This window comes from Drosophila serrata, unplaced genomic scaffold, assembly GCF_035046125.1.
Source record: "Drosophila serrata isolate PLE 108 unplaced genomic scaffold, ASM3504612v1 contig_160, whole genome shotgun sequence".
NCBI classification, from domain to species: Eukaryota; Metazoa; Arthropoda; class Insecta; order Diptera; family Drosophilidae; genus Drosophila; species Drosophila serrata.
Window position 1 is genome coordinate 1521901 of NW_028257058.1, and position 27567 is coordinate 1549467.

General features: G+C 42.4%; 2 protein-coding genes and 2 long non-coding RNA genes across 15 annotated transcripts in view; all 4 read left to right on the forward strand.

Moving 5' to 3' along the window:
- Kif3C (Kinesin family member 3C) overlaps positions 1-15680 on the forward strand; it is a 41538-nt gene extending 25858 nt beyond the window's left edge. For all 10 annotated transcript variants that reach the window (XM_086826695.1, XM_086826697.1, XM_086826700.1 and 7 more), the window contains 3 exons: positions 14381-15147; positions 15204-15393; positions 15475-15680. In XM_086826695.1, the coding sequence (XP_086682821.1) occupies positions 14381-15147; positions 15204-15393; positions 15475-15594 (1077 nt within the window). In that variant the 3' untranslated portion in view covers positions 15595-15680. The remainder of the gene's footprint in view (positions 1-14380; positions 15148-15203; positions 15394-15474) is intronic.
- LOC110185461 (osmotic avoidance abnormal protein 3-like) lies at positions 15508-20722 on the forward strand. 2 transcript variants are annotated; one of them, XM_086826717.1, is made up of 5 exons: positions 15508-16219; positions 16284-16394; positions 19493-20259; positions 20316-20505; positions 20587-20722. In XM_086826717.1, the coding sequence occupies exons 2-5, from the start codon at positions 16293-16295 to the stop codon at positions 20704-20706; spliced, it is 1179 nt and encodes a 392-aa protein (XP_086682843.1). In that variant the 5' UTR covers positions 15508-16219; positions 16284-16292; the 3' UTR covers positions 20707-20722. The 2 variants fall into 2 exon arrangements, with proteins under 2 accessions (XP_086682843.1, XP_086682842.1); XM_086826716.1 differs by lacking the exons at positions 15508-16219; positions 16284-16394 and adding an exon at positions 18116-19133.
- A 540-nt stretch (positions 20723-21262) lies between these two features.
- LOC110185478 (uncharacterized) lies at positions 21263-24825 on the forward strand. 2 transcript variants are annotated; one of them, XR_015270334.1, is made up of 2 exons: positions 21263-21332; positions 24609-24825. It is a non-coding gene; the product is annotated as an uncharacterized LOC110185478 (long non-coding RNA). The 2 variants fall into 2 exon arrangements; XR_015270335.1 differs by lacking the exon at positions 21263-21332 and adding an exon at positions 24115-24249.
- An 855-nt stretch (positions 24826-25680) lies between these two features.
- LOC147644555 (uncharacterized) lies at positions 25681-26351 on the forward strand. The gene is made up of 2 exons (XR_015270336.1): positions 25681-26046; positions 26111-26351. It is a non-coding gene; the product is annotated as an uncharacterized LOC147644555 (long non-coding RNA).
- The last annotated feature ends 1216 nt before the right edge of the window (positions 26352-27567 follow it).

Below are 27567 nucleotides of genomic sequence, written 5' to 3' on the forward strand. Positions count from 1 at the left end.
CCAGGGGTGTGCTTGGATTTATTAAACGGTGATCAAAGGAATTCAATGACCCCTACACAGAAAAAATTCTGGTGGGTTGAATCTACAAAATTTGTGGGTTGAATTACAGTAAAGCTGCAATCAATGTATTTTATTGTTGTTGGGCGTTGATGCACTAAGATCAGTACATTCAAGTGGCCCGTATGACACCAGGCACGTGGCTGTTTGGGTTAGGTGTTAGTAGGCGCGATGGAAAATGTAGGACAGAATACGAGGAAATTGACTAAAGGCGTGCTGCCAGGTTGCTTGCTTGCATGTTTACTAAGTGTGTTAATATTAAGGATTTTAATTTGGGAAGGGTATCTATGTAAGAGATTAGTGTGTACAAATCATTATAATTTGCACATAACACTCTAAAAGGTTCATGCTGTTCAAAGGAGGTTCTACAGTGGCGCAACACTAATGGGATATAGGATCTAGTAGTTCTACATGGTACATGGAAATTAAGCTGACTCAATGAGTCAGCACTTTACACATCACAATGGATAAGGTTAAGAATAAAGGTTATTCCTAGCATCGTTTTACGATTGGCTAAGGACGGCAAGTTTATTAATAGGAGTATACTAGCGTAGGAAGGTAATTTTTGATTCGCATCCCAATTTAAACCGCGTTGAGCGAAAAGTAAAAAGTTCTTTTGAACCGACTCAATGCGTTTACTATGAACGCCGTACTGAGGGGTCCAAACGCAGCATCCATATTCTAGGATAGGACGAACTAAGGAAGTATATAAGGATTTAGTAACATAGGGGTCACTGAATTCCTTCGACCACCGTTTAATAAATCCAAGCACACCTCTGGCTCTATTCATCATAGACGAAATATGATCAATAAAGTCAAGTTTTTGGTCCAAGCGGACGCCGAAATCATCAACAGAATTAATTCTTTCCAAAGAGCAGCAGTTCAGCATGTAAGTAGCAAGCTTAGGAGCGACACGAGAGAATGTCATTAGCTTGCATTTCGAGCCATTTAAGTTTAATAAGTTTACATGGCACCAAGTTTGAAAATTATTAAGATCTGTTTGTAAATCCGACTGGCAGGCAACGTCATTGTATTCCTCGCAAAGCTTGACGTCATCCGCGTACATAAGCAGTATGGAGTTAGTAAAGACTTTGGGCAGGTCATTTATAAATAATGTAAGCAAAAGGGGCCCAAATGGCTTCCTTGTGGGACGCCAGATGTAACCATTAGAACATTGGATAAATTATTCTTAAAGAGGACCTTTTGAAACCCATTAAATCGAGTTTTCTAACGAGAAGAGAATGGTTAACAGAGTCAAAAGCTTTACTGAAATCAGTATAGGTTACATCTGTCTGACAATTATTATGGAAGCCCTTTATAATATAGGAAGAGAGCTCCAAAAGATTTGTTGTTGTTGATCTTCGCTTAATAAAACCAGGTCGACATGGAGAAATAACTGATCTACAAAGGTGCTGTAAGAGGGGTGATAATGTTTTCAAATAATTTAGGGATGGCCGACAACTTAGAGATTCCTCTATAATTGCTGGCATCCAATTTGCTACCTTTTTTGTGGAAAGGAATAATAAAAGATTCCTTCCAAATAATGGGAAAGTGGGAGGTTTCTAAGGACAAGGTAAACAATATCAGAACGGGATAGCACAGGGCGTCGGCACAATACCTGAGCCCACAGCCAGGAATTCCGTCGGGACCTGGCGAATAAACAGCCTTGACACGATGAAGATCTAACAGGAGAGAGCTTTCCTTTAGGCTAGGACAGAAAATTATGTTTGATTTGGGTATGTCGTAGGAATAAGTCTGGTGTAAATACGAAGAGCTTGAATAAGTTGTTTGAAAAAAACTGCGAAAATAGATAGGCTATTGCCTGATCATTATTTGCGGTAGTATTTTCAATTGAAAGCGAGGAAGGATTTGTTTTAGGCTTACGTTTAGTGTTAACGAAATTATAAAACTGTTTTGGGTCCTGTGAGAACTGGGCCCTACAACGAGTTAAATAGTTTTTATAACACTGTATAGATCGGATCAACTGAACTCGTTTATAAAATTATTCAGCCGTTTAAAGTCCGTTTTGTGAAAACATAGGACTTTATTGGCTGAACGGTCAGAAATATTCTGTACTTCACACCCAATATCAAGAGTCACATCGAAAGTTGGATGATAAGGATCTTCGGTCTCCGTCAGAGGCGTCACCCTTGCTAAACTGACTCTCGCAGGATCAGAGACGAAGCAAAGATCAAGCAAGCGCTGTAAGGAATTTCGCACATGGTTGACTTGAGACAGCGAACTGTCGAACAAGCCAGCGATAAAGTCATGTTGTGTAGGTGTATTGAGAGTATTGGTGGTATTATTTGAGCACCAATTAGCACCAGGGATATTAAAATCTCCTAGGACTACCAACTGGTCTCTATCCTACTAGAAACCATCTGAATAGCGGAAAGGTGATGGTCTCTATCCAAAAGCCTACTAGAAACCATCTAAATAGCGGAAAGGTGATTCCAATAAATAAGGAGTTCCGAGAATGGAGGTATGTAGGAACAGGTAATAAAAATGGAGCTACCTTTGATAGATAGCTTCACACAGAGGAATTCAGCATCGTTGCATTCCTAGAAGGTTAATAATACTGACGTGAGTAAGGAGTCTACCGCTATAAGAACTCCACCCCCGCGTCTGACAGGGCGATCTAGCCGATATACTGTGAACACAGCTAGAAAAACTTCGAAGCTCAGAATCTCCGGCATTAAACAGGTTTCTGTGAGCACAATAACCTGAGATGCAAACGAAAGACTATCAGAATACAAGATAGAAAGCTTACTTCGTTAGCCTCTTGCATTCTGATAAGAAATACGTAGGGAGTAGGTTAGTTTTTTGGGTCGGGATTGGAAGACGCAGAAGGCGCAGTGGCATGATCAGGCCTGGGAAGAGTTATTCCTACAGGCCGCTTTTTCTTTTTTTCGCCTCGAACTCCTTAACAACAATGTACTCTGTCCATAATTAAGAGAGCAAATAGTGTTAAAGAGATCGTTAGGGACATTTATTTTGAAAGATGAAATATCCCAAGCGTAAGAAAATTTAAACTTCTCCACCTTAATCTTTATTTTATCGGCTCTGGTGTTGCCTTGTATAAAGGCGAGAACATCTTCCGATGTTTGATCAGGGGAGAGCCGCTAAAGGGCTTTTGGCAAGGCGGATTGGTTTTCTGCCTAAGGGCCTAACACCCAGGGCAGATATATCGGTATACACGGGACTTTGAGGGGCAAAATTTGTGACCCCCCGGGGGACAAAACAGAAATTACCGGTGGTACGGGCACTCCCGCTGCACAGTCGGGTCTTTTTTAGCGCTCGATCTTAGCACTCTTGGAATTAATGCTGAGGTCGAGGGCTGTGCCGAGGAAGGCTGCTGCTGAGAGCCCGTTGAAGGTAGCTGTTTTTTTGCGCCTAGGAGACTCTTTTAATAGCGTAAGGCTATTAAATTGATGGTAAGGTCACCTGCAGAAATAGCCTTTTTGCAGGTTTTGGCGAAACAGACAATATTTAAGGACTTTTTAAAGACTTACCACTGTACTTGTACTTTAAAAAAAGAGGAAACAAAAAACAACAGAGCTATGAAGATAAGAGCGTGTGAGATCAGATAAGATGAGAAGTGCAGCAGCAAAGTGAAAGCGAGAGAGTGGGAGATAAATAGCAAAAACGTTTAGCTGTTGCGACGGCGCAAACAAAAGCTAAACGAAGAAGGCATAAAAAGGAATGCAAAATATGCAAAAGCTAGCACTAGCAGACAACTAAATTGGGAAGTAAAACCAATTATAAACACAAATCATAATAGCTGCATGCACACGCGAAGTGAACGGGAAGTTATTAAAACAAAATAGAAAAACCCCGGTGGTTATTTTCAAACTTTAACACAAAACGAGAGTGCAAGAAAAAAACACGTCCGTTCACTTGGAAAGATGACATATTTTAATGCAGAATGTGCAGTCCAACCACCTTCTAATAATGTAGCTGCAATTTCCGAAGATGCATCAATGACATAACGAACGTTTTGCTTGTACCGTCAGAAGCATTCAAGAAAATATAATCCACCTGCATTTTTGGAAACGACTTGTGTCATATACATTTTTTTACCACATTGCCGAATGACTGAAAAAGTGCTTAGACTTTTGAGATATACCGAACATTTATGAATACAATGCATGCACAAAATATGCATTTCCGGGCATTTCACCCGGATAGTTAGCGGCATTACAATGTGGACATATTACGTCCATCATTTCAATATATCCGTACATAATATAATCAATTTTACTGTTGCACTATGGGGCGACCGACCACATTTTGTGGCATTAATAAATATCTTTAAAACGAATGAATATTATTATGATTATATATATTTTTTAGTCAACTTTATTATAGTAAAATGAAAGTGTTTTGAGAAAAATGGTCTTGGTCCCGCCTTATTTTAAGGATGTATAATTTTTTTTTGTCAGTGTAAAGAAATTGTATGATTTGTTTTTTTTTTATTTAATATTAATTATTATTACAGTTTATTTTTTGCATGGTTTAGGCGATCATCCATAGCAATATTTCACACTCCTTAAAAAAACGATCTGTAGGAGCCTAATTTTCTGTAAAAGGACTAGGAAGTATGTAGGTAGGTTGCAGTGGTGAGGCCCATTTCTGGGGCCTCCAATTAGAGCTAAGCTCCTTTTTGCTCCACACCCTCTGTTTGTTGTTGTTATACACTATCAGTACCATCCAGAGTCAGCCAGGAAACCTAGGATTGCCGAAACTTTCAGCTTTCCTATGTTTCCCAGTGACTCCAACTGGTAGGCACCAAAGTGGCGAAATCTGATATAGTTTAGCGCTGGGCAGAAGCAGAGCAGATGTTCCGGTGTCTCTTGCTCTGTAGGTTGCTTACAGCTTCTACAGATTGCGTTGTATGGCAGTCCCAGCTTCATTGCGTGCGAACCGATCGCCCAATGTCCCGTGGTGAGTGCCGTGAACCTGCTGATATCCCGTTTGCTGTTGGATAGCAGTTCCCTGGTTCGTTTTTCGTCGTACCTCGGCCAGCATTCCCTTGACCTTCTGTGATCACTCTTGCCTTGCCATTCTTTATTAGCTATCTGCCTAAAGTGGTCATGGATCCTTGTCTGGATCGCGTTTAGGGAGATCGGTAATTCGAAGTCAGAGCTTAGCCCTGCCGAGCCTGCACGGGCTAGTTCGTCTGCCTTCTCATTTCCTGGGATCTCGTTGTGTCCCGGTACCCAAGTTACTTGTACCTTATTTTTGTCGGCAAGTCTATTAAGGGCCTTCTTGCATTCTGCCACTAGTCGTGAGTTCGTTTTCACGGCAGATAGGGATTTTATAGCCGCTTGGCTATCCGAGTAGATTCGAACTCTTTTGCCCCTGAGGTCCTGCCTTAAGGAAAGTTCGACTGCTTCCCTTATGGCTAGTAACTCAGCCTGAAAGACCGTCGCTGAGTTAGAGAGATTGAAAGCCTGTTCAATTCTCCAATTTTCAGCGAAGATCCCAGCCCCTACGCCGCAGCTCATTTTTGAGCCATCGGTGTAGAGGGACACCTCGTTCTCCACTACTACTCTGCCCCTACTCCAGTCTTCCCTTGATGGGTATGATGTCGAGAATGCATTCCCGAATTTCATTTCCGCGATCATGTAGTCGGTCTTAACGTCTGTGTTAATGCCGCTGCTCCCAAGGATCTTGCCGTGCCCGGCGCCGTAGTCCCTCCAGCAATTGCTCGCCTTCAGACTTACTGCGCTCTGTACCGCAGTGTCCTTCACAAACAGCTCTATCGGCATTATATCCAGGATGGCGTTGAGGGCAGCCGCGGGGCATGAGCGCATTGCACCCACGGCCCCCGCACTCGCTGCCCGTTGCATCCGTGTCAGCTTCGTTCTGCTGTAAGCCCTAGTTAGTGCCGGCCACCATACTAGGGCTCCGTATGTAAGAATTGGTCGTACCACTGCAGTGTAGAGCCATAAAATTATCTTTGGGTGCAGTCCCCATTTGTTCCCAAACATTTTCCTGCAGGAGTAGAATGCGATGCTTGCTTTCCTTACTCTTTCTGCAATGTTATCCTTCTATAAGAGCTTTTTATCCAGAATAACTCCTAGATACTTCGCTCGCTCCGAAAGTTTTAGCTCCATGCCGTTGATACTGGGCATGTTGAAGGGTGGTATCTTAGTTCTTCGCGTGAAGAGCATAAGTTCCGTTTTTGTGGGGTTGATACCTAGTCCGCAGGTTTTTGCCCATTTGTTTAATCGACCTAGCGCACCCGTCATTATTTCGCTAATAACGTCAGGGTATGGTCCTGAAACTAGCAGTACTACGTCGTCCGCGTATGCAACTGCTATGACTCCACCCGTATTGAGATCTGTCAATATGGCGTTCATATTTGTGAGCCAGAGTAGGGGCGATAGTACCCCGCCCTGAGGTGTGCCTCTCTTCACAGTCCGCGTGAGGTGAGTGCCACTCAGTTCGGCTGTGATCGTCCTGCTCTTTAGCATGACTCCGATCCACTCTCTGATGCCTCTCTCAATACCTAGCAAGTTGAGGGAGTCCAGGATAGAGTCGGGGTTCACGTTATTGAACGCGCCTTCGATGTCTAGGAAGGCTGCCATCGTGTATTGTTTGTGTTGTAATGTCTTCTCGACATGATGTACAACTACGTGTTGCGCTGTTTCCGTACATTTTCCTCTGCGATACGTATGCTGCGCATCCGAGAGTTGATGCCCTTCTAGAGACTCTCGGATGTGGACGTCCAGGAGTCTCTCTAGTGTCTTCAGGGTGAAGAAGGTGAGACTTATCGGTCTATAATCCTTTGCTAGGATGTGCCCCCTTCTGCCCGGTTTCGGTATAAAAATGACTTTAGCCTCTCTCCACAGCAGTGGGACGTGCGTCAGTCTTAAACAAGCTTCGTAAATGGCTTTTAGCCATTTGCAAATACTGTCCTTAGCTGATTGTAGCATTGCCGGTATTAAGCCGTCTGGGCCCGGGCTTTTATACTTATCGAAAGAATCTATTGCCCACTGGATACGCTCAGTGGTAATGATGTCTTCCGTAGGTGTATCCATTTGAGAGCTCGTTCCCTCCTCGGGTACCGAGCTCACTCTTAGGGCTTATGTGACCTTTGGCGAGGATTTTGCTGACTCTCGCCGTGTCCTTTATGCTTTCCAGTGACTCGCAGTAGTTTTGCCACGACCCTTTCTTGGCCTTGTATACTGCCTTCTTGTAAATTTTTTGTGCCTCTTTGCATGATCCCTAATCCCGGGTTGCATAGCTGTGGTTAAAGGACTTTCTCGCGCTCTTCCTGAGCTCGCTTAATTCCTTTGTCCACCACGGTGGGTATTGCTTCTTCGAGAATGTTAGCTTACAAGTCTCTTTGAAGGCGTTGTTCAGAATATTCGTTAGGTCCTCAACCTCCTTGTCGAGTGCCTTTGCAGTGGATATTGTCTTGATCCTCCTGCCGTTTACTTTAGATCGGACAATTTCGCTGAAATTGTTCCAATCCGTCTTACGGGGGTTTCTCCTTGACACCTGTTTCTTAACTGGTGTCGTTATATCAAAGAAAATGTATCTATGGTCTGAGAAGGAGTGTTCTGTTGATACCCTCCAGTTCTCGACCTTGTAATTATTTTGTTCTATAAGTAATGTGAGGTCTAACACCTCTTCCCAACCTTGAAAATTTTCCGTGCTCTGAAAGATAAAGGTCGGGGTATTACCTTTATTGCATATCGTTACATTTCTACATATAATATTGTCAAAGAGTGACTCACCTCTTTCGTTAGTCTCCGAACTCCCCCAGGGCGTGTGTCTTGCGTTCGCATCACACCCGAGCACCAGGGTCGTCTTCATCACTTCCGCCCATTGCACCACCTTGACTACCGGCTCAGGCGGGGCCGGCTCGTCATGGGCCATGTACGCAGATGATATGGTGACTCCGCTTCCATCCGCCGCCACGAATCTGGCCACTGCTAGGTCAGGTGTGCTGAGATTGGGACAGTGAAAAGCATTAAAGTGATTCTTAATTACAATGCAAGCTCTCGACCTACCATTCGAGTTTGTGCACAGTAGTGTGTATCCTTGGATTCTCAATCCAGCGACTTGCCCGTCCCTGGTCCAAGGCTCCTGTATTAGACCGATGTCGATATCCCTCTCCCTTAGAAGGATCGTGAGATTAGCTGAAGCGTGCGAGCTGCGCTTCAGGTTAATCTGCACGATTCTCGACATCGATGTTAGTGGGGGTGGCGTCCGGAGATTTGTCGTCGATGACCATGTCGTCCAACAATTTGTTGGTGTCATCGACCTCCTCCAGAATCTCGTCCGGCTCGGCCAGGAAGACCTTAATCTTGGCCTTCCTGGTGCCGTACCTGACCTTGTGGTCCGTTGCCTCCAGCTGGGGCAGACAGCGCTGGTTGATCAGCAGGAGGAAAGGCTGACTCGCCTTCATCTCCTGCTCTGCTCTGAGGATGGTCCAGTCCTCCGTATGTATGTCTGGGTTCTGAGCCTTCAGACAGGCGATCACCCTAGCATGGTCAGTTTGGACCTTTGGTAACCAGATGCGAGCTCTGGGTCTCCTTGGGATCTCCCTGGCGTGGACTAGCCTAATCTTAGGGCCAGCCCTCACTTCCTGTGAGCGAATTCGCTTTGCCTTCGAGGGCTGGAACGCCGCCGGGTTTGCCGCTTTGTACTGCTCAAATTCCGCGATCTCCGCAAGGAATTTGGCCTTGTCCTCGGCATCCCGAGGGTCAGTTTTGCCCTCAGCCTCGTTCTTGGCTATCTTGCCGAGAACGAAGCGGGCTCTGTTGACCCTCGCTAGTCTCTGATGGTGAGACATTTTCGCTAACTCTTAGGTGGTGCTCAGCTGAGCCCCACCTGTGTGTTTCGATTGGGGAGTGCTACTCGCCCTCCCCTCGGATTGCGACTCTTCTTCGTCGGTCTCCGATACAATGTGAGATGCAGCGACTAGTCTCGGCCTCTGCATCTCCTTCTCGTCCTTCGTTGACAGTTGTTGGGGTTTATCCTCTCCCAGGAGTTCCGAAGCTCGGTTTGTGGTATTCATTGCATATCATGAACGCCCGCTTTGCTCGACCTGGCAGCGCAGCGGGCCAGAGGGGGTTTGGGGCTTTGAAGACAGGTTGACCGCAGCTTCGCCCCAAAACTGCGGCAAGGCCACTTACGACCCAGGGTTGCCTGGCCCTGGGAAGGCTCCGTGCAGACACAGCTTGGAATTACCCCTCAGCTGCGAACCTGGAAGCCAGTGTGCACGGGTCGCATCACACACCTGACTTGAGGGGAGGCTACTTAAAGACTGCCTAAGTCCGCCCGACTACAATTGGTCAGCATCCCCGGTCGAGCCTCGACTGGGGACCTGCTTCCAGCCGCCCTCGCTTGGAGAGTATAGTCGCACTACCGATGGTGTACACAGTTACGGCAGATGACACAGTCATCCGTTGATCCCCCTGTGCACCCTATCGGCTGACGGCCCTAGGAAATATACATTAAGTATATTATAATTAAAAATTCCAGTATCTGTAGAATATACATATGACAGTTTTACCGTTCCATATATCCAAAATCTAGAGCTCGCAAATAACTGTCGACCGGTTTTCTTTTTGCGCTCTCGTTGCGAGCACAACCTAAAATGTTCATACTCTCTCCCCTCGCTCTGAGCAAGAGAATCTTCCTGACTTAATTTGCGTTTTCTGTTGAGCGCTTTTCGTTGTGCTTTCGCACAAACTCAACGAAAACTTTCTTTTCATATATATACATATTTCGTCTGCAAACCAGACGCTTAACGATTTGTTTTCAAATGTGTTTGAATGTATACCAATACATATGCTTCACTGAACACGACAAAAAGTTTGGTTAAGATTGGTCGGTCGATCGTTTTCAAGATGTTCACCTTAATGTACTGCATTCGCATACGACAAAAGTAACAAAAATAGAAGTCACATTTGCAAAATGACAGTTCAAGCTCTGATTTCAGCGAAGCGTGATGAAAAATAAATGCGATTAGTTTTAATGAATTATGCAATGAATTATCTTAATAATGAATTTTGTTTGACTTTAAAATACAAAAAAATTTTATTAATATTGATGAATCTGACCATTTTTGTAGGTAACCAACCATGTTAAAAATACTCGTTTTAAAGATATTTTAATTTTTTGCCCGCGGTGAACCTTTCTGTAGAAATATCCATATTTTAAACCCCAGAAAATGGATTGGCTGTTTAAAGAATTATACTTGTCGACGATAGAATATTGTAATCGATAGGCGCAATTAGTATATTAAGTGTCGACGAGAACATACTGATGGATTTTGAGCCCAAGTGTGTACGGGCATACTTTTATCGATAAGTTAACCGCCAAAATTGGGCGTTCTTATTGTCGTTCGAAAAGTAGGAGGACACACTGCGGTAAGCACGTGTGAGAGTTTAATGAAATGTAAAATTAAGGTTAAGTTCAAGGTTCACATCTGCTTGTCGGCCTCGGGGCAGGGGTGTTGCCTTTGTTTGGCGGGAACTAGAAATGTCGAGCCGTTAAAGGCAAATCCAAGGGACGCCCGACAATTCCTTTTATTCGCATTCCGAGGGAGACTGCAGGAGCAGCTTGGGAGCGCGGGCGGCGCCCCACGTGTGGATTGAGTCGCAGTCTGCGACATAGAGACGCAGACAGCGTCAGTTGAGGAGTCGCAGGCAGCGACGTAATTGAGACGCAGACAGCGTCAGTCGTGGAGTCGCAGGCAGCGATGTAGAGGAGAGCAGTCAGCGCCGACCACAGTTGAGTCGCAGTCAGCGACATGGAGACGCAGACAGCGTCAGTCGTGGAGTCGCAGGCAGCGACGTAGAGGAGCGCAATCAGCGCCGACCACAGTTGAGTCGCAGTCAGCGACATGGAGGCGCAGACAGGATCAGTCGTGGAGTCGCAGGCAGCGACGTAGAGGAGCGCAGTCAGAGCCGAATAAGTTGAGTCGCAGTCAGCGACAAGGAGACGCAGACAGCGTCAGTTAAAGATCCGCAGGCAGCGACGTAATGGAGACGCAGACAGCGTCAGTCGTGTCAATGCCAGAGAGGATCCCACGTTGGATCTCCTGGCGAGGATTGCAGCATTGGAAAAGAAGCTGCAGCAGGTTAGGACCCTGGGAAGCGTGCGTACCGCCAATTGCGCGCCAATGCAGTTGTCTCGCGTCAGGGCAGCCGCCATTTTGGAGCGGTCCGCCATCAGCGACATCAAACGAGGAGACCTCATGTAACGGGGTCGGGTCGGTGCCCTGGGTACAGCGCGTCCTGCACGCTGCCGCCACCTTACAGTGGGGCGCCGTTCACAACAAGCACTGCGCAGACAGCGCATGGATTCACATTACCGCCACTTGTCGGATCCCCCACTATAATGACGTCAAATGGAATCCAGGAAAGCTCCCTGATCTGCCTATATTTAGAGGGCTGCCCGAGGAGTGGCCGATCTTCAGCTGTGTGTTCACGGAGACAACACGAGCGTATAACTGCACGGATTTGGAGAACAATCAGAGGTTGTTGAAGGCGCTGAAGGATGATGCTCGCGACGCAGTGAAGTTGCTATTGATTCATCCAGGGAACGTCTGCGCCGCCATGGAGCAGCTGCGCTTTAGTTTTGGCCCACCGGAGCAGCTAATAATCAGTCAGCTGAACAACGCGGTGAACTCGGAGCAGCATATCGACGCCAAGAAATGCGATCGACAGGATGATCGGCTCGGATGCTGTCGAATCTGTGGAGGACAACACGCAGTTACGAACTGCAAGGAATTTATTGGAACTTCGGCACCGGGCACCGGGTGGAGCATTGTGAGGAGGCACAGGCTCTGCTTCTCATGCTTACGAAGTGGGCACATGACTAGATCCTGCAATGTGCATAGTGAGTGCCAGATTAATGACTGTCGCAAGTTTCGCCACCGTCTGCTGCATGGCGCTGAAGATGAGCAAAGGCCGCAGCAACGAGGTGGGTACAATCGCCACAACGGAGGGAACCAGCAGTCAGCGGTTTCCAGACACAGCCCGGACAGGAGGTCTTTGCCACGAGACGGTTACAGGGACCACGAGGCGAACCAGCAGCTCGCCATAAATAGCCTGGAGAGAAGGCACCGCAGGAAGCGGATGCGCCCGTGCACAGGAATTTAAGCTGCGTTGAGGCCGAGCGAGGCCGCCTTCTGTTCCGTATACTGCCAATAGCGGTGTACGAAGCCGGTCGGACGATAAATACGTACGCGCTCTTTGATGAAGGATCCTCCGTTACGATGATTGACGACGAACTACGGAGGAATATGGGAGTGCAAGGGGAGCGCCGACAGCTAAATATCCAATGGTTCAGAGGAAGGGCATCCAAAGAGACCACGTAGTAAGTCTGAAAATAAGTGGAGTTGGGAAGTCCATTCGCCATGTAATGAGAAACGTGTATGCCATTTCGAGCTTGAGCCCACCGATGCAGACGTTAAGTCGGCAGGATGTACAGGGTGTGCATAAGAATGCGCGCCTGCCGATGGAACCTTACACCAAGATGGTGCCGAAGTTGCTCATCGACCTGGATCATGGTCGTCTGGGATTGCCAGAGAGAGACCGTATGCGGCCGCAACCGAGTTAGGCTGGGTTGTGTTCGGGCCCGTAAAGGGGCCTATCTCGGACAATGATGCGATCCGTCTTTAAACTTGCAGTTTTGAATTGAGAGAAGCGGTTTTTCACGGGGTCGGGGATGTCGACGATCGAATATTGTAATCGATAGGCGCAATTAGTATATTAAGTGTCGACGAGAAAATACTGTTGTTTTTTGAGCCCAAGTGTGTACGGGCATATATTTATCGATAAGTTAACCGCCAAAATTGGGCGTTCTTATTGTCGTGCGAAAAGTTGGAGTAGGAATTTAATGAAATTAAAATTAAGGTTAAGTTCACCTTTACGCAGAATAAAACATACGTAGTGCTTCGCATCTGCTTGTCGGCCTCGGGCCAGGGGTGTTTCCTTTGTTTGGCGGGAACTAGAGATGTGGAGTCGTTAAAAGCAAATACAAGGGACGCACGACAACACTTATTAATTATTTATACACTTTTTGTCACATTAAACTTGCCAACGATTACCCAATATCCGGAGTAAGGCGAGCGCTACGGCTGTTAACTTAACAGTGGCTCTGTTAAAGCAGCTTGAATCATTGATTTCAGATGACATGAACATTTTTTTAACATGCCGTGCAGAAAGTGGATAAAGAAACATAATAGTTTAGTTAGTGGCAAAACTCCACAAAAATAGAAATGGAGCAAAAAAAAAGAGCTTTCTGTTTTTTTCCTTTCTCGGGTACTCGGATAAGCTGAATGTTGAAACCGGAAACTTATTGTGAACGATCAAAATCAAATAAAAAAAGCAAACAGCAGGGATTTTTAAAGCGAACTAAATTGAATTTATATATTTCGAAAGCCAAGATGGAGGGAAATTAAAAAATAGAAACACTGTTCGCTTTAGAGATTTAACTCACAAGAAACATTTTAATTGCTCAAACAATTTGTTATTGAGTGGCGACGGCACTGTCGCGAACAGTTTTTTGGCCTTCAGCTTCATATCTTCAAGTGTCACAACATCTGATCCGTTCGAATTTATATTAAAATACCGTTTCTGAGAGCTGAGAGAGAGGCAAATAGCTGTTCGTGAGCGATGTCTTAAAGGTCTGTACGTTGACGAGAAATCCAAATACTATAAAGTTGCACGGCGTTAGGGGCTTCCTGAAGGCTGAGTTAATGCAATGAAGAAAAAAAATCTATCAAACAAAGTACTCGAGGATTTGCCTCTCAGTTTTACTTGCAGCTCTTTAACATACTTCAAGTTCTTGATCCGGCCATGAACAATAATGTTCGGAAAAGAAATCTCGCAGATATTAAAGCACACAGCTCAGGTTGTTCCACTTTCGACATTTGCAAGGTCGCTGTGGTTGCCATTGGATTTCGGTTGCTTTATCATGGGCTGATTCGATGGGTAATATGGCCACTGAACCGAACACCGATCCATTCTTGCATACAAAAGCACATGTCCAATCATCCAATCTCCGTTAAACCAATCATCAAATGTTGAACGTGTCTTAAGTTTCAAAAGAACCGCTTGTTTACAGAGTATGACCGCATTTTTTGCCCTCCAAAAATGGCAAAGAACTATTAAAAAGAGCGGTCATACTGCAAAAGAATTAATATTTTTCCGCTTCAAAACAGTTCAACCCTCGCCGTACCGTACTTTAAGTTAAGTTAGGACCATCAAAACGCATTCGAAGCCTTAAATATTTTATTGGATACTTTTGGATATTTTTGTTATCGATCGCTTCGACTTCCCCTTACTTTTAGGATTCCTTGGGAGGAAATACAAAAACCCTTATGATATCCTGCATCTCTCCATCAAACATTAATTATGATGAAACAATAACGACCCTGCGCTACGCAAGTAGAGCTAAGAAAATTGCAAATAAGCCGACAATTAACGAAGATCCCAAAGATGCCAAATTACGACAGTATCATGATGAAATACTTTATTTAAAAAGAATGCTGAAAGAAACACAACAAACGATTGATTTCAAAAGTGACGAGAAGTTAAGAGAAGTTTCAATTAATGATAAGAAATACCAAGAAATCCCAGATATCACCAATGCTGAAGCGATGAACTCAAGGTCAATCTTACCTGTTCATTCAAAAGAAGAGAACATTCAATTGCAAGCACGAAACCGTATTGATCTTATTAAACAAACCTTAATTGGAGGTGAGCGTGTTGGTGATTTAAAACTTAAGGAACAGCATAAAGCCCGTCGAATTGCTGCTCAACGTCACTTAAATGCCGTAGCAAATGCTCTGAGCCGTATTAATTATGAAGATCGAGACCTTTTACAAGGTCATTATGCTAGTATAGCCCAAGAGATAAATATTAAAAACGAACACATACGAAATTGCCAACAAAAAATTAAAATGCTTCAAATGGAACTTTCGGATTTGAATTCAGAGTTTCAGCTTGATCGTGAAGATTATTTGGATGAAATAAGAAATCTTGGACGTTACATCAAGTTTTATCAACAATTACTTAATAAATTTGATTCAAATTTACGTAAAAATTATAAAAATTGGTAAGAAATCGTTGCCACTAATAATAATAAGTACTTACCCAAACGTTTTATAATAGGTCTCCGGATATTGTAATGGAGCATTCAACATGGATTGATGATCTGAAAATTTGGAAAATTCCAGACAACTATTTGTTGAAACTTCCACCGGCTAATCTTAATTCTGATAATCAACAAATATATAGCTCGACAGAAACTAAGAACATTTCCAAAATATTTAGGAATGATGAAAAGCAACCTTTTGAACATGTAAGTATGTTTTTATTTCCTTAATTATTATAGAACATATATATTTTTTTATAATAAATAATCATAAATATTTTCTTAAAGGACAACTTTAACACATCAAAAGAGAAGTTTAACGGGAATGTTCTCAAAAACTACTTTCGCACATCTCGTCCAAACAATAAAAAGGAGCAATTCGGAAAAATAACCGGCTTAAAAGAATAAAGTGAATAACAGGAAACATTTATAATAAAACTTATTTAAAAAAAAATCATATGGATGGCGTTTCAGCCCATCAATGTGAAGCGTAATCGGTCCTGCGTATCTAAGAGGGATGGTCAGGGCGTTTGTCAAGCAAACGAAAAAGTTTAGTGAGGTGGCCAGAGTCTGGCTATTGCGCTGGTAATTAGGTGAGACAACGGATTTTCGAGGAACTTCCTGGAAGACCCAGAGCTCGCATATGGTTCACAAAAGGGAAATCCGACCATGCAAGGGCACTCCAACAGAATCCAGATGTGCATACAGAGAACTGGGCCATCCTCCAAGTAGAGAAGGAGATGAAGACGAGCCATTCATTCCTCCTGGTTATATATCATCGTTTCTTATAGACGTGAAAATATAAAATTCGGTACATCAGAAATGGCAAGTTTAAGTTTTTCCGAACCGAATGAGATTCTGGAGGAGGTGGACGACACGAATAATTTGCTGGATGGTCAGCCCGAGTGCACTCTGACTAACCACGATGCCGAAAATAGTCAAAATTTTTTTGGCTAATTTGTCAATTTGATTAGGACTAGAGACGAGCACGTATAAGGTCTGTCACTGCCTCTACTAGCCACAAACTCGAAAGGTATAGTATACAAAATGAATATGCAAATTAATACAAAATTATTAAATTTCTAAATTTTTGTCAGCGGGTGGGAATGGAGTTTACATCAGCATACATGTCTGAATCTGGCTCCCCAATAACGGGAGGTAAAGCTGCTCCAACGGGCCAAAGATACAAAAACGAATCAGGTGATCAGGTGCGACGCATAAGAACTAGGGAAGCTCCAAAACAACTGATAGATGTGAAACACTTTTTGATCATATTACATATACGGCAAAACGTTATAATATGTAACAAAGGGAATATACTATAATTTGTATTTTCGAGCACGGAGGTCTTATTGCCTTACAAGACATACGATTTATACTGGCTCTTCTTAAGATGTTAAGGACTTTGCTTTCTACGTTATTGGAAGTCAATCAAAGTAGATCGAGTTTTTAAATCGAGTTCTATTGACTGGCAGCGGGGGCGAAGCGGGTGGCTTCGTATTCAAAAAGAAATCCAAAGATTTGCGGAACATCCTTGTCTTACGTTCCTAGTAGTCCAATGAGCCCTTTGCCCAAACTCAGTTTGCCTCGCTGATAATATTGGACGTTTACGCTATCTACGTTAGAGATTATTCTGAACAAACCATTATAATTTGCTCATGAGACTCTTAAAGGCTAATAGATTTTAAAGGAGGCTATAGAGTGGCACAAAACTAAGGGTATATAGGATAGAGTATTTCAAGTCAGCACTTTCAACGTCGTTTCATCTTAAAAGATAAAGGTTAATAAGCCGTTTAAGCTTAATAAGTTTACGCAGCTCCAGTTTTAGAAATTATTAAGAAATATTAAGTAAAGACTCTCGCAGGATCAGAGACGAAGCAAAGATCGAGCAAGCGCTGTAAGGAATTTCGAACATGGTTGACTTGAGACAGCGAAATGTCAAACAAGCCAGCGATAAAGTCATGTTGTGTAGGTGTATTGAGAGTATTGGTAGAATTATTCGAGCACCAAATAGCACCAGGGATATTAAAATCTCCAAGAACTACCAACTGGTCTCTATCCAAAAGTCTATCCAAAAGTCAAAAGTTTCTATCCTGCACCGCAGGAAGCGGATGCGCCCGTGCACAGGAATTTAAGCTGCGTTGAGGCCGAGCGAGGCCGCCTTCTGTTCCGTATACTGCCAGTAGCGGTGTACGAAGCCGGTCGGACGATAAATACGTACGCGCTCTTTGATGAAGGATCCTCCGTTACGATGATTGACGACGAACTACGGAGGAATATGGGAGTGCAAGGGGAGCGCCGACAGCTAAATATCCAATGGTTCAGAGGAAGGGCATCCAAAGAGACCACGTAGTAAGTCTGAAAATAAGTGGAGTTGGGAAGTCCACTCGCCATGTACTGAGAAACGTGTATGCCATTTCGAGCTTGAGCCCACCGATGCAGACATTAAGTCAGCAGGATGTACAGGGTGTGCATAAGAATGCGCGCCTGCCGATGGAACCTTACACCAAGATGGTGCCGAAGTTGCTCATCGACCTGGATCATGGTCGTCTGGGATTGCCAGAGAGAGACCGTATGCGGCCGCAACCGAGCTAGGCTGGGTTGTGTTCGGGCCCGTAAAGGGGCCTATCTCGGACAATGATGCGATCCGTCTTTAAACTTGCAGTTTTGAATTGAGAGAAGCGGTTTTTCACGGGGTCGGGGATGTCGACGATCGAATATTGTAATCGATAGGCGCAATTAGTATATTAAGTGTCGACGAGAAAATACTGTTGTTTTTTGAGCCCAAGTGTGTACGGGCATATATTTATCGATAAGTTAACCGCCAAAATTGGGCGTTCTTATTGTCGTGCGAAAAGTAGGAGTAGGAATTTAATGAAATTAAAATTAAGGTTAAGTTCACCTTTACGCAGAATAAAACATACGTAGTGCTTCGCATCTGCTTGTCGGCCTCGGGCCAGGGGTGTTTCCTTTGTTTGGCGGGAACTAGAGATGTGGAGTCGTTAAAAGCAAATACAAGGGACGCACGACAACACTTATTAATTATTTATACACTTTTTGTCACATTAAACTTGCCAACGATTACCCAATATCCGAAGAAGGCGAGCGCTACGGCTGTTAACTTAACAGTGGCTCTGTTAAAGCAGCTTGAATCATTGATTTTCGATGACATGAACATTTTTTTAAGATGCCGTGCAGAAAGTGGATAAAGAAACATAATAGTTTAGTTAGTGGCAAAACTCCACAAAAATAGAAATGGAGCAAAAAAAAAGAGCTTTCTGTTTTTTTCCTTTCTCGGGTACTCGGATAAGCTGAATGTTGAAACCGGAAACTTATTGTGAACGATCAAAATCAAATAAAAAAAGCAAACAGCAGGGATTTTTAAAGCGAACTAAATTGAATTTATATAAATTAAAAAATAGAAACACTGTTCGCTTTAGAGATTTAACTCACAAGAAACATTTTAATTGCTCAAACAATTTGTTATTGAGTGGCGACGGCACTGTCGCGAACAGTTTTTTGGCCTTCAGCTTCATATCTTCAAGTGTCACAACATCTGATCCGTTCGAATTTATATTAAAATACCGTTTCGAAGCTCTGAGAGAGAGGCAAATAGCTGTTCGTGAGCGATGTCTTAAAGGTCTGTACGTTGACGAGAAATCCAAATACTATAAAGTTGCACGGCGTTAGGGGCTTCCTGAAGGCTGAGTTAATGCAATGAAGAAAAAAAATCTATCAAACAAAGTACTCGAGGATTTACCTCTCAGTTTTACTTGCAGCTCTTTAACATACTTCAAGTTCTTGATCCGGCCATGAACAATAATGTTCGGAAAAGAAATCTCGCAGATATTAAAGCACACATCTCAGGTTGTTCAACTTTCGACATTTGCAAGGTCGCTGTGGTTGCCATTGGATTTCGGTTGCTTTATCATGGGCTGATTCGATGGGTAATATGGCCACTGAACCGAACACCGATACATTCTTGCATACAAAAGCACATGTCCAATCATCCGATCTCCGTTAAACCAATCATCAAATGTTGAACGTGTCTTAAGTTTCAAAAGAACCGCTTGTTTACAGAGTATGACCGCATTTTTTGCCCTCCAAAAATGGCAAAGAACTAGTAAAAAGAGCGGTCATACTGCAAAAGAATTAATATTTTTCCGCTTCAAAACAGTTCAACCCTCGCCGTACCGTACTTTAAGTTAAGTTAAGACCATCAAAACGCATTCGAAGCCTTAAATATTTTATTGGATACTTTTGGATATTTTTGTTATCGATCGCTTCGACTTCCCCTTACTTTTAGGATTCCTTGGGAGGAAATACAAAAACCCTTATGATATCCTGCATCTCTCCATCAAACATTAATTATGATGAAACAATAACGACCCTGCGCTACGCAAGTAGAGCTAAGAAAATTGCAAATAAGCCGACAATTAACGAAGATCCCAAAGATGCCAAATTACGACAGTATCATGATGAAATACTTTATTTAAAAAGAATGCTGAAAGAAACACAACAAACGATTGATTTCAAAAGTGACGAGAAGTTAAGAGAAGTTTCAATTAATGATAAGAAATACCAAGAAATCCCAGATATCACCAATGCTGAAGCGATGAACTCAAGGTCAATCTTACCTGTTCATTCAAAAGAAGAGAACATTCAATTGCAAGCACGAAACCGTATTGATCTTATTAAACAAACCTTAATTGGAGGTGAGCGTGTTGGTGATTTAAAACTTAAGGAACAGCATAAAGCCCGTCGAATTGCTGCTCAACGTCACTTAAATGCCGTAGCAAATGCTCTGAGCCGTATTAATTATGAAGATCGAGACCTTTTACAAGGTCATTATGCTAGTATAGCCCAAGAGATAAATATTAAAAACGAACACATACGAAATTGCCAACAAAAAATTAAAATGCTTCAAATGGAACTTTCGGATTTGAATTCAGAGTTTCAGCTTGATCGTGAAGATTATTTGGATGAAATAAGAAATCTTGGACGTTACATCAAGTTTTATCAACAATTACTTAATAAATTTGATTCAAATTTACGTAAAAATTATAAAAATTGGTAAGAAATCGTTGCCACTAATAATAATAAGTACTTACCCAAACGTTTTATAATAGGTCTCCGGATATTGTAATGGAGCATTCAACATGGATTGATGATCTGAAAATTTGGAAAATTCCAGACAACTATTTGTTGAAACTTCCACCGGCTAATCTTAATTCTGATAATCAACAAATATATAGCTCGACAGAAACTAAGAACATTTCCAAAATATTTAGGAATGATGAAAAGCAACCTTTTGAACATGTAAGTATGTTTTTATTTCCTTAATTATTATAGAACATATATATTTTTTTATAATAAATAATCATAAATATTTTCTTAAAGGACAACTTTAACACATCAAAAGAGAAGTTTAACGGGAATGTTCTCAAAAACTACTTTCGCACATCTCGTCCAAACAATAAAAAGGAGCAATTCGGAAAAATAACCGGCTTAAAAGAATAAAGTGAATAACAGGAAACATTTATAATAAAACTTATTTTAAAAAAAAATCATATGGATGGCGTTTCAGCCCATCAATGCGAAGCGTAATCGGTCCTGCGTATCTAAGAGGGAAGGTCAGGGCGTTTGTCAAGCAAACGAAAAAGTTTAGTGAGGTGGCCAGAGTCTGGCTATTGCGCTGGTAATTAGGTGAGACAACGGATTTTCGAGGAACTTCCTGGAAGACCCAGAGCTCGCATATGGTTCACAAAAGGGAAATCCGACCATGCAAGGGCACTCCAACAGAATCCAGATGTGCATACAGAGAACTGGGCCATCCTCCAAGTAGAGAAGGAGATGAAGACGAGCCATTCATTCCTCCTGGTTATATATCATCGTTTCTTATAGACGTGAAAATATAAAATTCGGTACATCAGAAATGGCAAGTTTAAGTTTTTCCGAACCGAATGAGATTCTGGAGGAGGTGGACGACACGAATAATTTGCTGGATGGTCAGCCCGAGTGCACTCTGACTAACCACGATGCCGAAAATAGTCAAAATTTTTTTGTCTAATTTGTCAATTTGATTAGGACTAGAGACGAGCACGTATAAGGTCTGTCACTGCCTCTACTAGCCACAAACTCGAAAGGTATAGTATACAAAATAAATATGCAAATTAATACAAAATTATTAAATTTCTAAATTTTTGTCAGCGGATGGGAATGGAGTTTACATCAGCATACATGGCTGAATCTGGCTCCCCAATAACGGGAGGTAAAGCTGCTCCAACGGGCCAAAGATACAAAAACGAATCAGGTGATCAGGTGCGACGCATAAGAACTAGGGAAGCTCCAAAACAACTGATAGATGTGAAACACTTTTTGATCATATTACATATACGGCAAAACGTTATAATATGTAACAAAGGGAAACTGTAACTATAATTTGTATTTTCGAGCACGGAGGTCTTATTGCCTTACAAGACATACGATTTATACTGGCTCTTCTTAAGATGTTAAGGACTTTGCTTTGTACGTTATTGGAAGTCAATCAAAGTAGATCGAGTTTTTAAATCGAGTTCTATTGACTGGCAGCGGGGGCGAAGCGGGTGGCTTCGTATTCAAAAAGAAATCCAAAGATTTGCGGAACATCCTTGTCTTACGTTCCTAGTAGTCCAATGAGCCCTTTGCCCAAACTCAGTTTGCCTCGCTGATAATATTGGACGTTTACGCTATCTACGTTAGAGATTATTCTGAACAAACCATTATAATTTGCACATGAGACTCTTAAAGGCTAATAGATTTTAAAGGAGGCTATAGAGTGGCACAAAACTAAGGGTATATAGGATAGAGTATTTCAAGTCAGCACTTTCAACGTCGTTTCATCTTAAAAGATAAAGGTTAATAAGCCGTTTAAGCTTAATAAGTTTACGCAGCTCCAGTTTTAGAAATTATTAAGAAATATTAAGTAAAGACTCTCGCAGGATCAGAGACGAAGCAAAGATCGAGCAAGCGCTGTAAGGAATTTCGAACATGGTTGACTTGAGACAGCGAAATGTCAAACAAGCCAGCGATAAAGTCATGTTGTGTAGGTGTATTGAGAGTATTGGTAGAATTATTCGAGCACCAAATAGCACCAGGGATATTAAAATCTCCAAGAACTACCAACTGGTCTCTATCCAAAAGTCTATCCAAAAGTCAAAAGTTTCTATCCTGCACCGCAGGAAGCGGATGCGCCCGTGCACAGGAATTTAAGCTGCGTTGAGGCCGAGCGAGGCCGCCTTCTGTTCCGTATACTGCCAGTAGCGGTGTACGAAGCCGGTCGGACGATAAATACGTACGCGCTCTTTGATGAAGGATCCTCCGTTACGATGATTGACGACGAACTACGGAGGAATATGGGAGTGCAAGGGGAGCGCCGACAGCTAAATATCCAATGGTTCAGAGGAAGGGCATCCAAAGAGACCACGTAGTAAGTCTGAAAATAAGTGGAGTTGGGAAGTCCACTCGCCATGTACTGAGAAACGTGTATGCCATTTCGAGCTTGAGCCCACCGATGCAGACGTTAAGTCGGCAGGATGTACAGGGTGTGCATAAGAATGCGCGCCTGCCGATGGAACCTTACACCAAGATGGTGCCGAAGTTGCTCATCGACCTGGATCATGGTCGTCTGGGATTGCCAGAGAGAGACCGTATGCGGCCGCAACCGAGCTAGGCTGGGTTGTGTTCGGGCCCGTAAAGGGGCCTATCTCGGACAATGATGCGATCCGTCTTTAAACTTGCAGTTTTGAATTGAGAGAAGCGGTTTTTCACGGGGTCGGGGATGTCGACGATCGAATATTGTAATCGATAGGCGCAATTAGTATATTAAGTGTCGACGAGAAAATACTGTTGTTTTTTGAGCCCAAGTGTGTACGGGCATATATTTATCGATAAGTTAACCGCCAAAATTGGGCGTTCTTATTGTCGTGCGAAAAGTAGGAGTAGGAATTTAATGAAATTAAAATTAAGGTTAAGTTCACCTTTACGCAGAATAAAACATACGTAGTGCTTCGCATCTGCTTGTCGGCCTCGGGCCAGGGGTGTTTCCTTTGTTTGGCGGGAACTAGAGATGTGGAGTCGTTAAAAGCAAATACAAGGGACGCACGACAACACTTATTAATTATTTATACACTTTTTGTCACATTAAACTTGCCAACGATTACCCAATATCCGAAGAAGGCGAGCGCTACGGCTGTTAACTTAACAGTGGCTCTGTTAAAGCAGCTTGAATCATTGATTTTCGATGACATGAACATTTTTTTAAGATGCCGTGCAGAAAGTGGATAAAGAAACATAATAGTTTAGTTAGTGGCAAAACTCCACAAAAATAGAAATGGAGCAAAAAAAAAGAGCTTTCTGTTTTTTTCCTTTCTCGGGTACTCGGATAAGCTGAATGTTGAAACCGGAAACTTATTGTGAACGATCAAAATCAAATAAAAAAAGCAAACAGCAGGGATTTTTAAAGCGAACTAAATTGAATTTATATAAATTAAAAAATAGAAACACTGTTCGCTTTAGAGATTTAACTCACAAGAAACATTTTAATTGCTCAAACAATTTGTTATTGAGTGGCGACGGCACTGTCGCGAACAGTTTTTTGGCCTTCAGCTTCATATCTTCAAGTGTCACAACATCTGATCCGTTCGAATTTATATTAAAATACCGTTTCGAAGCTCTGAGAGAGAGGCAAATAGCTGTTCGTGAGCGATGTCTTAAAGGTCTGTACGTTGACGAGAAATCCAAATACTATAAAGTTGCACGGCGTTAGGGGCTTCCTGAAGGCTGAGTTAATGCAATGAAGAAAAAAAATCTATCAAACAAAGTACTCGAGGATTTACCTCTCAGTTTTACTTGCAGCTCTTTAACATACTTCAAGTTCTTGATCCGGCCATGAACAATAATGTTCGGAAAAGAAATCTCGCAGATATTAAAGCACACATCTCAGGTTGTTCAACTTTCGACATTTGCAAGGTCGCTGTGGTTGCCATTGGATTTCGGTTGCTTTATCATGGGCTGATTCGATGGGTAATATGGCCACTGAACCGAACACCGATACATTCTTGCATACAAAAGCACATGTCCAATCATCCGATCTCCGTTAAACCAATCATCAAATGTTGAACGTGTCTTAAGTTTCAAAAGAACCGCTTGTTTACAGAGTATGACCGCATTTTTTGCCCTCCAAAAATGGCAAAGAACTAGTAAAAAGAGCGGTCATACTGCAAAAGAATTAATATTTTTCCGCTTCAAAACAGTTCAACCCTCGCCGTACCGTACTTTAAGTTAAGTTAATACCATCAAAACGCATTCGAAGCCTTAAATATTTTATTGGATACTTTTGGATATTTTTGTTATCGATCGCTTCGACTTCCCCTTACTTTTAGGATTCCTTGGGAGGAAATACAAAAACCCTTATGATATCCTGCATCTCTCCATCAAACATTAATTATGATGAAACAATAACGACCCTGCGCTACGCAAGTAGAGCTAAGAAAATTGCAAATAAGCCGACAATTAACGAAGATCCCAAAGATGCCAAATTACGACAGTATCATGATGAAATACTTTATTTAAAAAGAATGCTGAAAGAAACACAACAAACGATTGATTTCAAAAGTGACGAGAAGTTAAGAGAAGTTTCAATTAATGATAAGAAATACCAAGAAATCCCAGATATCACCAATGCTGAAGCGATGAACTCAAGGTCAATCTTACCTGTTCATTCAAAAGAAGAGAACATTCAATTGCAAGCACGAAACCGTATTGATCTTATTAAACAAACCTTAATTGGAGGTGAGCGTGTTGGTGATTTAAAGCTTAAGGAACAGCATAAAGCCCGTCGAATTGCTGCTCAACGTCACTTAAATGCCGTAGCAAATGCTCTGAGCCGTATTAATTATGAAGATCGAGACCTTTTACAAGGTCATTATGCTAGTATAGCCCAAGAGATAAATATTAAAAACGAACACATACGAAATTGCCAACAAAAAATTAAAATGCTTCAAATGGAACTTTCGGATTTGAATTCAGAGTTTCAGCTTGATCGTGAAGATTATTTGGATGAAATAAGAAATCTTGGACGTTACATCAAGTTTTATCAACAATTACTTAATAAATTTGATTCAAATTTACGTAAAAATTATAAAAATTGGTAAGAAATCGTTGCCACTAATAATAATAAGTACTTACCCAAACGTTTTATAATAGGTCTCCGGATATTGTAATGGAGCATTCAACATGGATTGATGATCTGAAAATTTGGAAAATTCCATGCGAAGCGTAATCGGTCCTGCGTATCTAAGAGGGAAGGTCAGGGCGTTTGTCAAGCAAACGAAAAAGTTTAGTGAGGTGGCCAGAGTCTGGCTATTGCGCTGGTAATTAGGTGAGACAACGGATTTTCGAGGAACTTCCTGGAAGACCCAGAGCTCGCATATGGTTCACAAAAGGGAAATCCGACCATGCAAGGGCACTCCAACAGAATCCAGATGTGCATACAGAGAACTGGGCCATCCTCCAAGTAGAGAAGGAGATGAAGACGAGCCATTCATTCCTCCTGGTTATATATCATCGTTTCTTATAGACGTGAAAATATAAAATTCGGTACATCAGAAATGGCAAGTTTAAGTTTTTCCGAACCGAATGAGATTCTGGAGGAGGTGGACGACACGAATAATTTGCTGGATGGTCAGCCCGAGTGCACTCTGACTAACCACGATGCCGAAAATAGTCAAAATTTTTTTGTCTAATTTGTCAATTTGATTAGGACTAGAGACGAGCACGTATAAGGTCTGTCACTGCCTCTACTAGCCACAAACTCGAAAGGTATAGTATACAAAATAAATATGCAAATTAATACAAAATTATTAAATTTCTAAATTTTTGTCAGCGGATGGGAATGGAGTTTACATCAGCATACATGGCTGAATCTGGCTCCCCAATAACGGGAGGTAAAGCTGCTCCAACGGGCCAAAGATACAAAAACGAATCAGGTGATCAGGTGCGACGCATAAGAACTAGGGAAGCTCCAAAACAACTGATAGATGTGAAACACTTTTTGATCATATTACATATACGGCAAAACGTTATAATATGTAACAAAGGGAATATACTATAATTTGTATTTTCGAGCACGGAGGTCTTATTGCCTTACAAGACATACGATTTATACTGGCTCTTCTTAAGATGTTAAGGACTTTGCTTTGTACGTTATTGGAAGTCAAACAAAGTAGATCGAGTTTTTAAATCGAGTTCTATTGACTGGCAGCGGGGGCGAAGCGGGTGGCTTCGTATTCAAAAAGAAATCCAAAGATTTGCGGAACATCCTTGTCTTACTTGGACGTTGATGCACTAAGGTCAGTACATACAAGTGGCCCGTATGACACCAGGCACGTGCCTGTTTGGGTTAGGTGTTAGTAGGCGCGATGGAAAATATAGGACAGAATACGAGGAAAATTGACTACCGGCGTGCTGCCAGATTGTTAGCTTGCATGCTTACTAAGTATGTTAATATCAAAGATTTTAATTTGGGAAGGGAATCTACGTTAGAGATTAGTGTGTACAAATCATTATAATTTGCACATAACACTCTAAAAGGTTCATGCAGTTCAAAGGAGGTCCTACAGTGGCGCAACACTAATGGGATATAGGATCTAGTGGTTCTACATGGTACATGGAAATTAAGCTGACCCAACAAGTCAGCACTTTCCACATCACCATGGATAAGGTTAAAAATAAAGGTTATCCCTAGCATCGTTCTACGATTGGCTAAGGACGGCAAGTTTATTAATATGAGTCTACTAGAGTAGGAAGGTAATCTTTGGTTTGCATCCCAATTTAAACCGCGTAGAGCGAAAAGTAAAAAGTTCTTTTGAACCGACTCAATGCGTTTACTATGGACGCCGTACTGAGGGCTCCAAACGCAGCATCCATATTCTAGGATAGGACGAACTAAGGAAGTATATAAGGATTTAGTAACATAGGGGTCATTGAATTCCTTCGACCACCGTTTAATAAATCCAAGCACACCCCTGGCCCTATTCACCATAGACGAAATATGATCAATAAAGTCAAGTTTTGGGTCCAAGCGGACGCCCAAATCGTCAACTGTATTAATTCTTTCCAAAGAGCAGCCGTTCAGCGTGTAAGTAGCAAGCTTAGGAGCGACACGAGAGAATGTCATTAGCTTGCATTTCGAGCCATTTAAGTTTAATAAGTTTACACGGCACCAAGTTTGAAAATGATTAAGATCTGTTTGTAAATCCGACTGGCAGGCAACGTCATTGTATTGCACGCAAAGCTTGACGTCATCCGCGTACATAAGTACTCTGGAGTTAGTCAAGACTT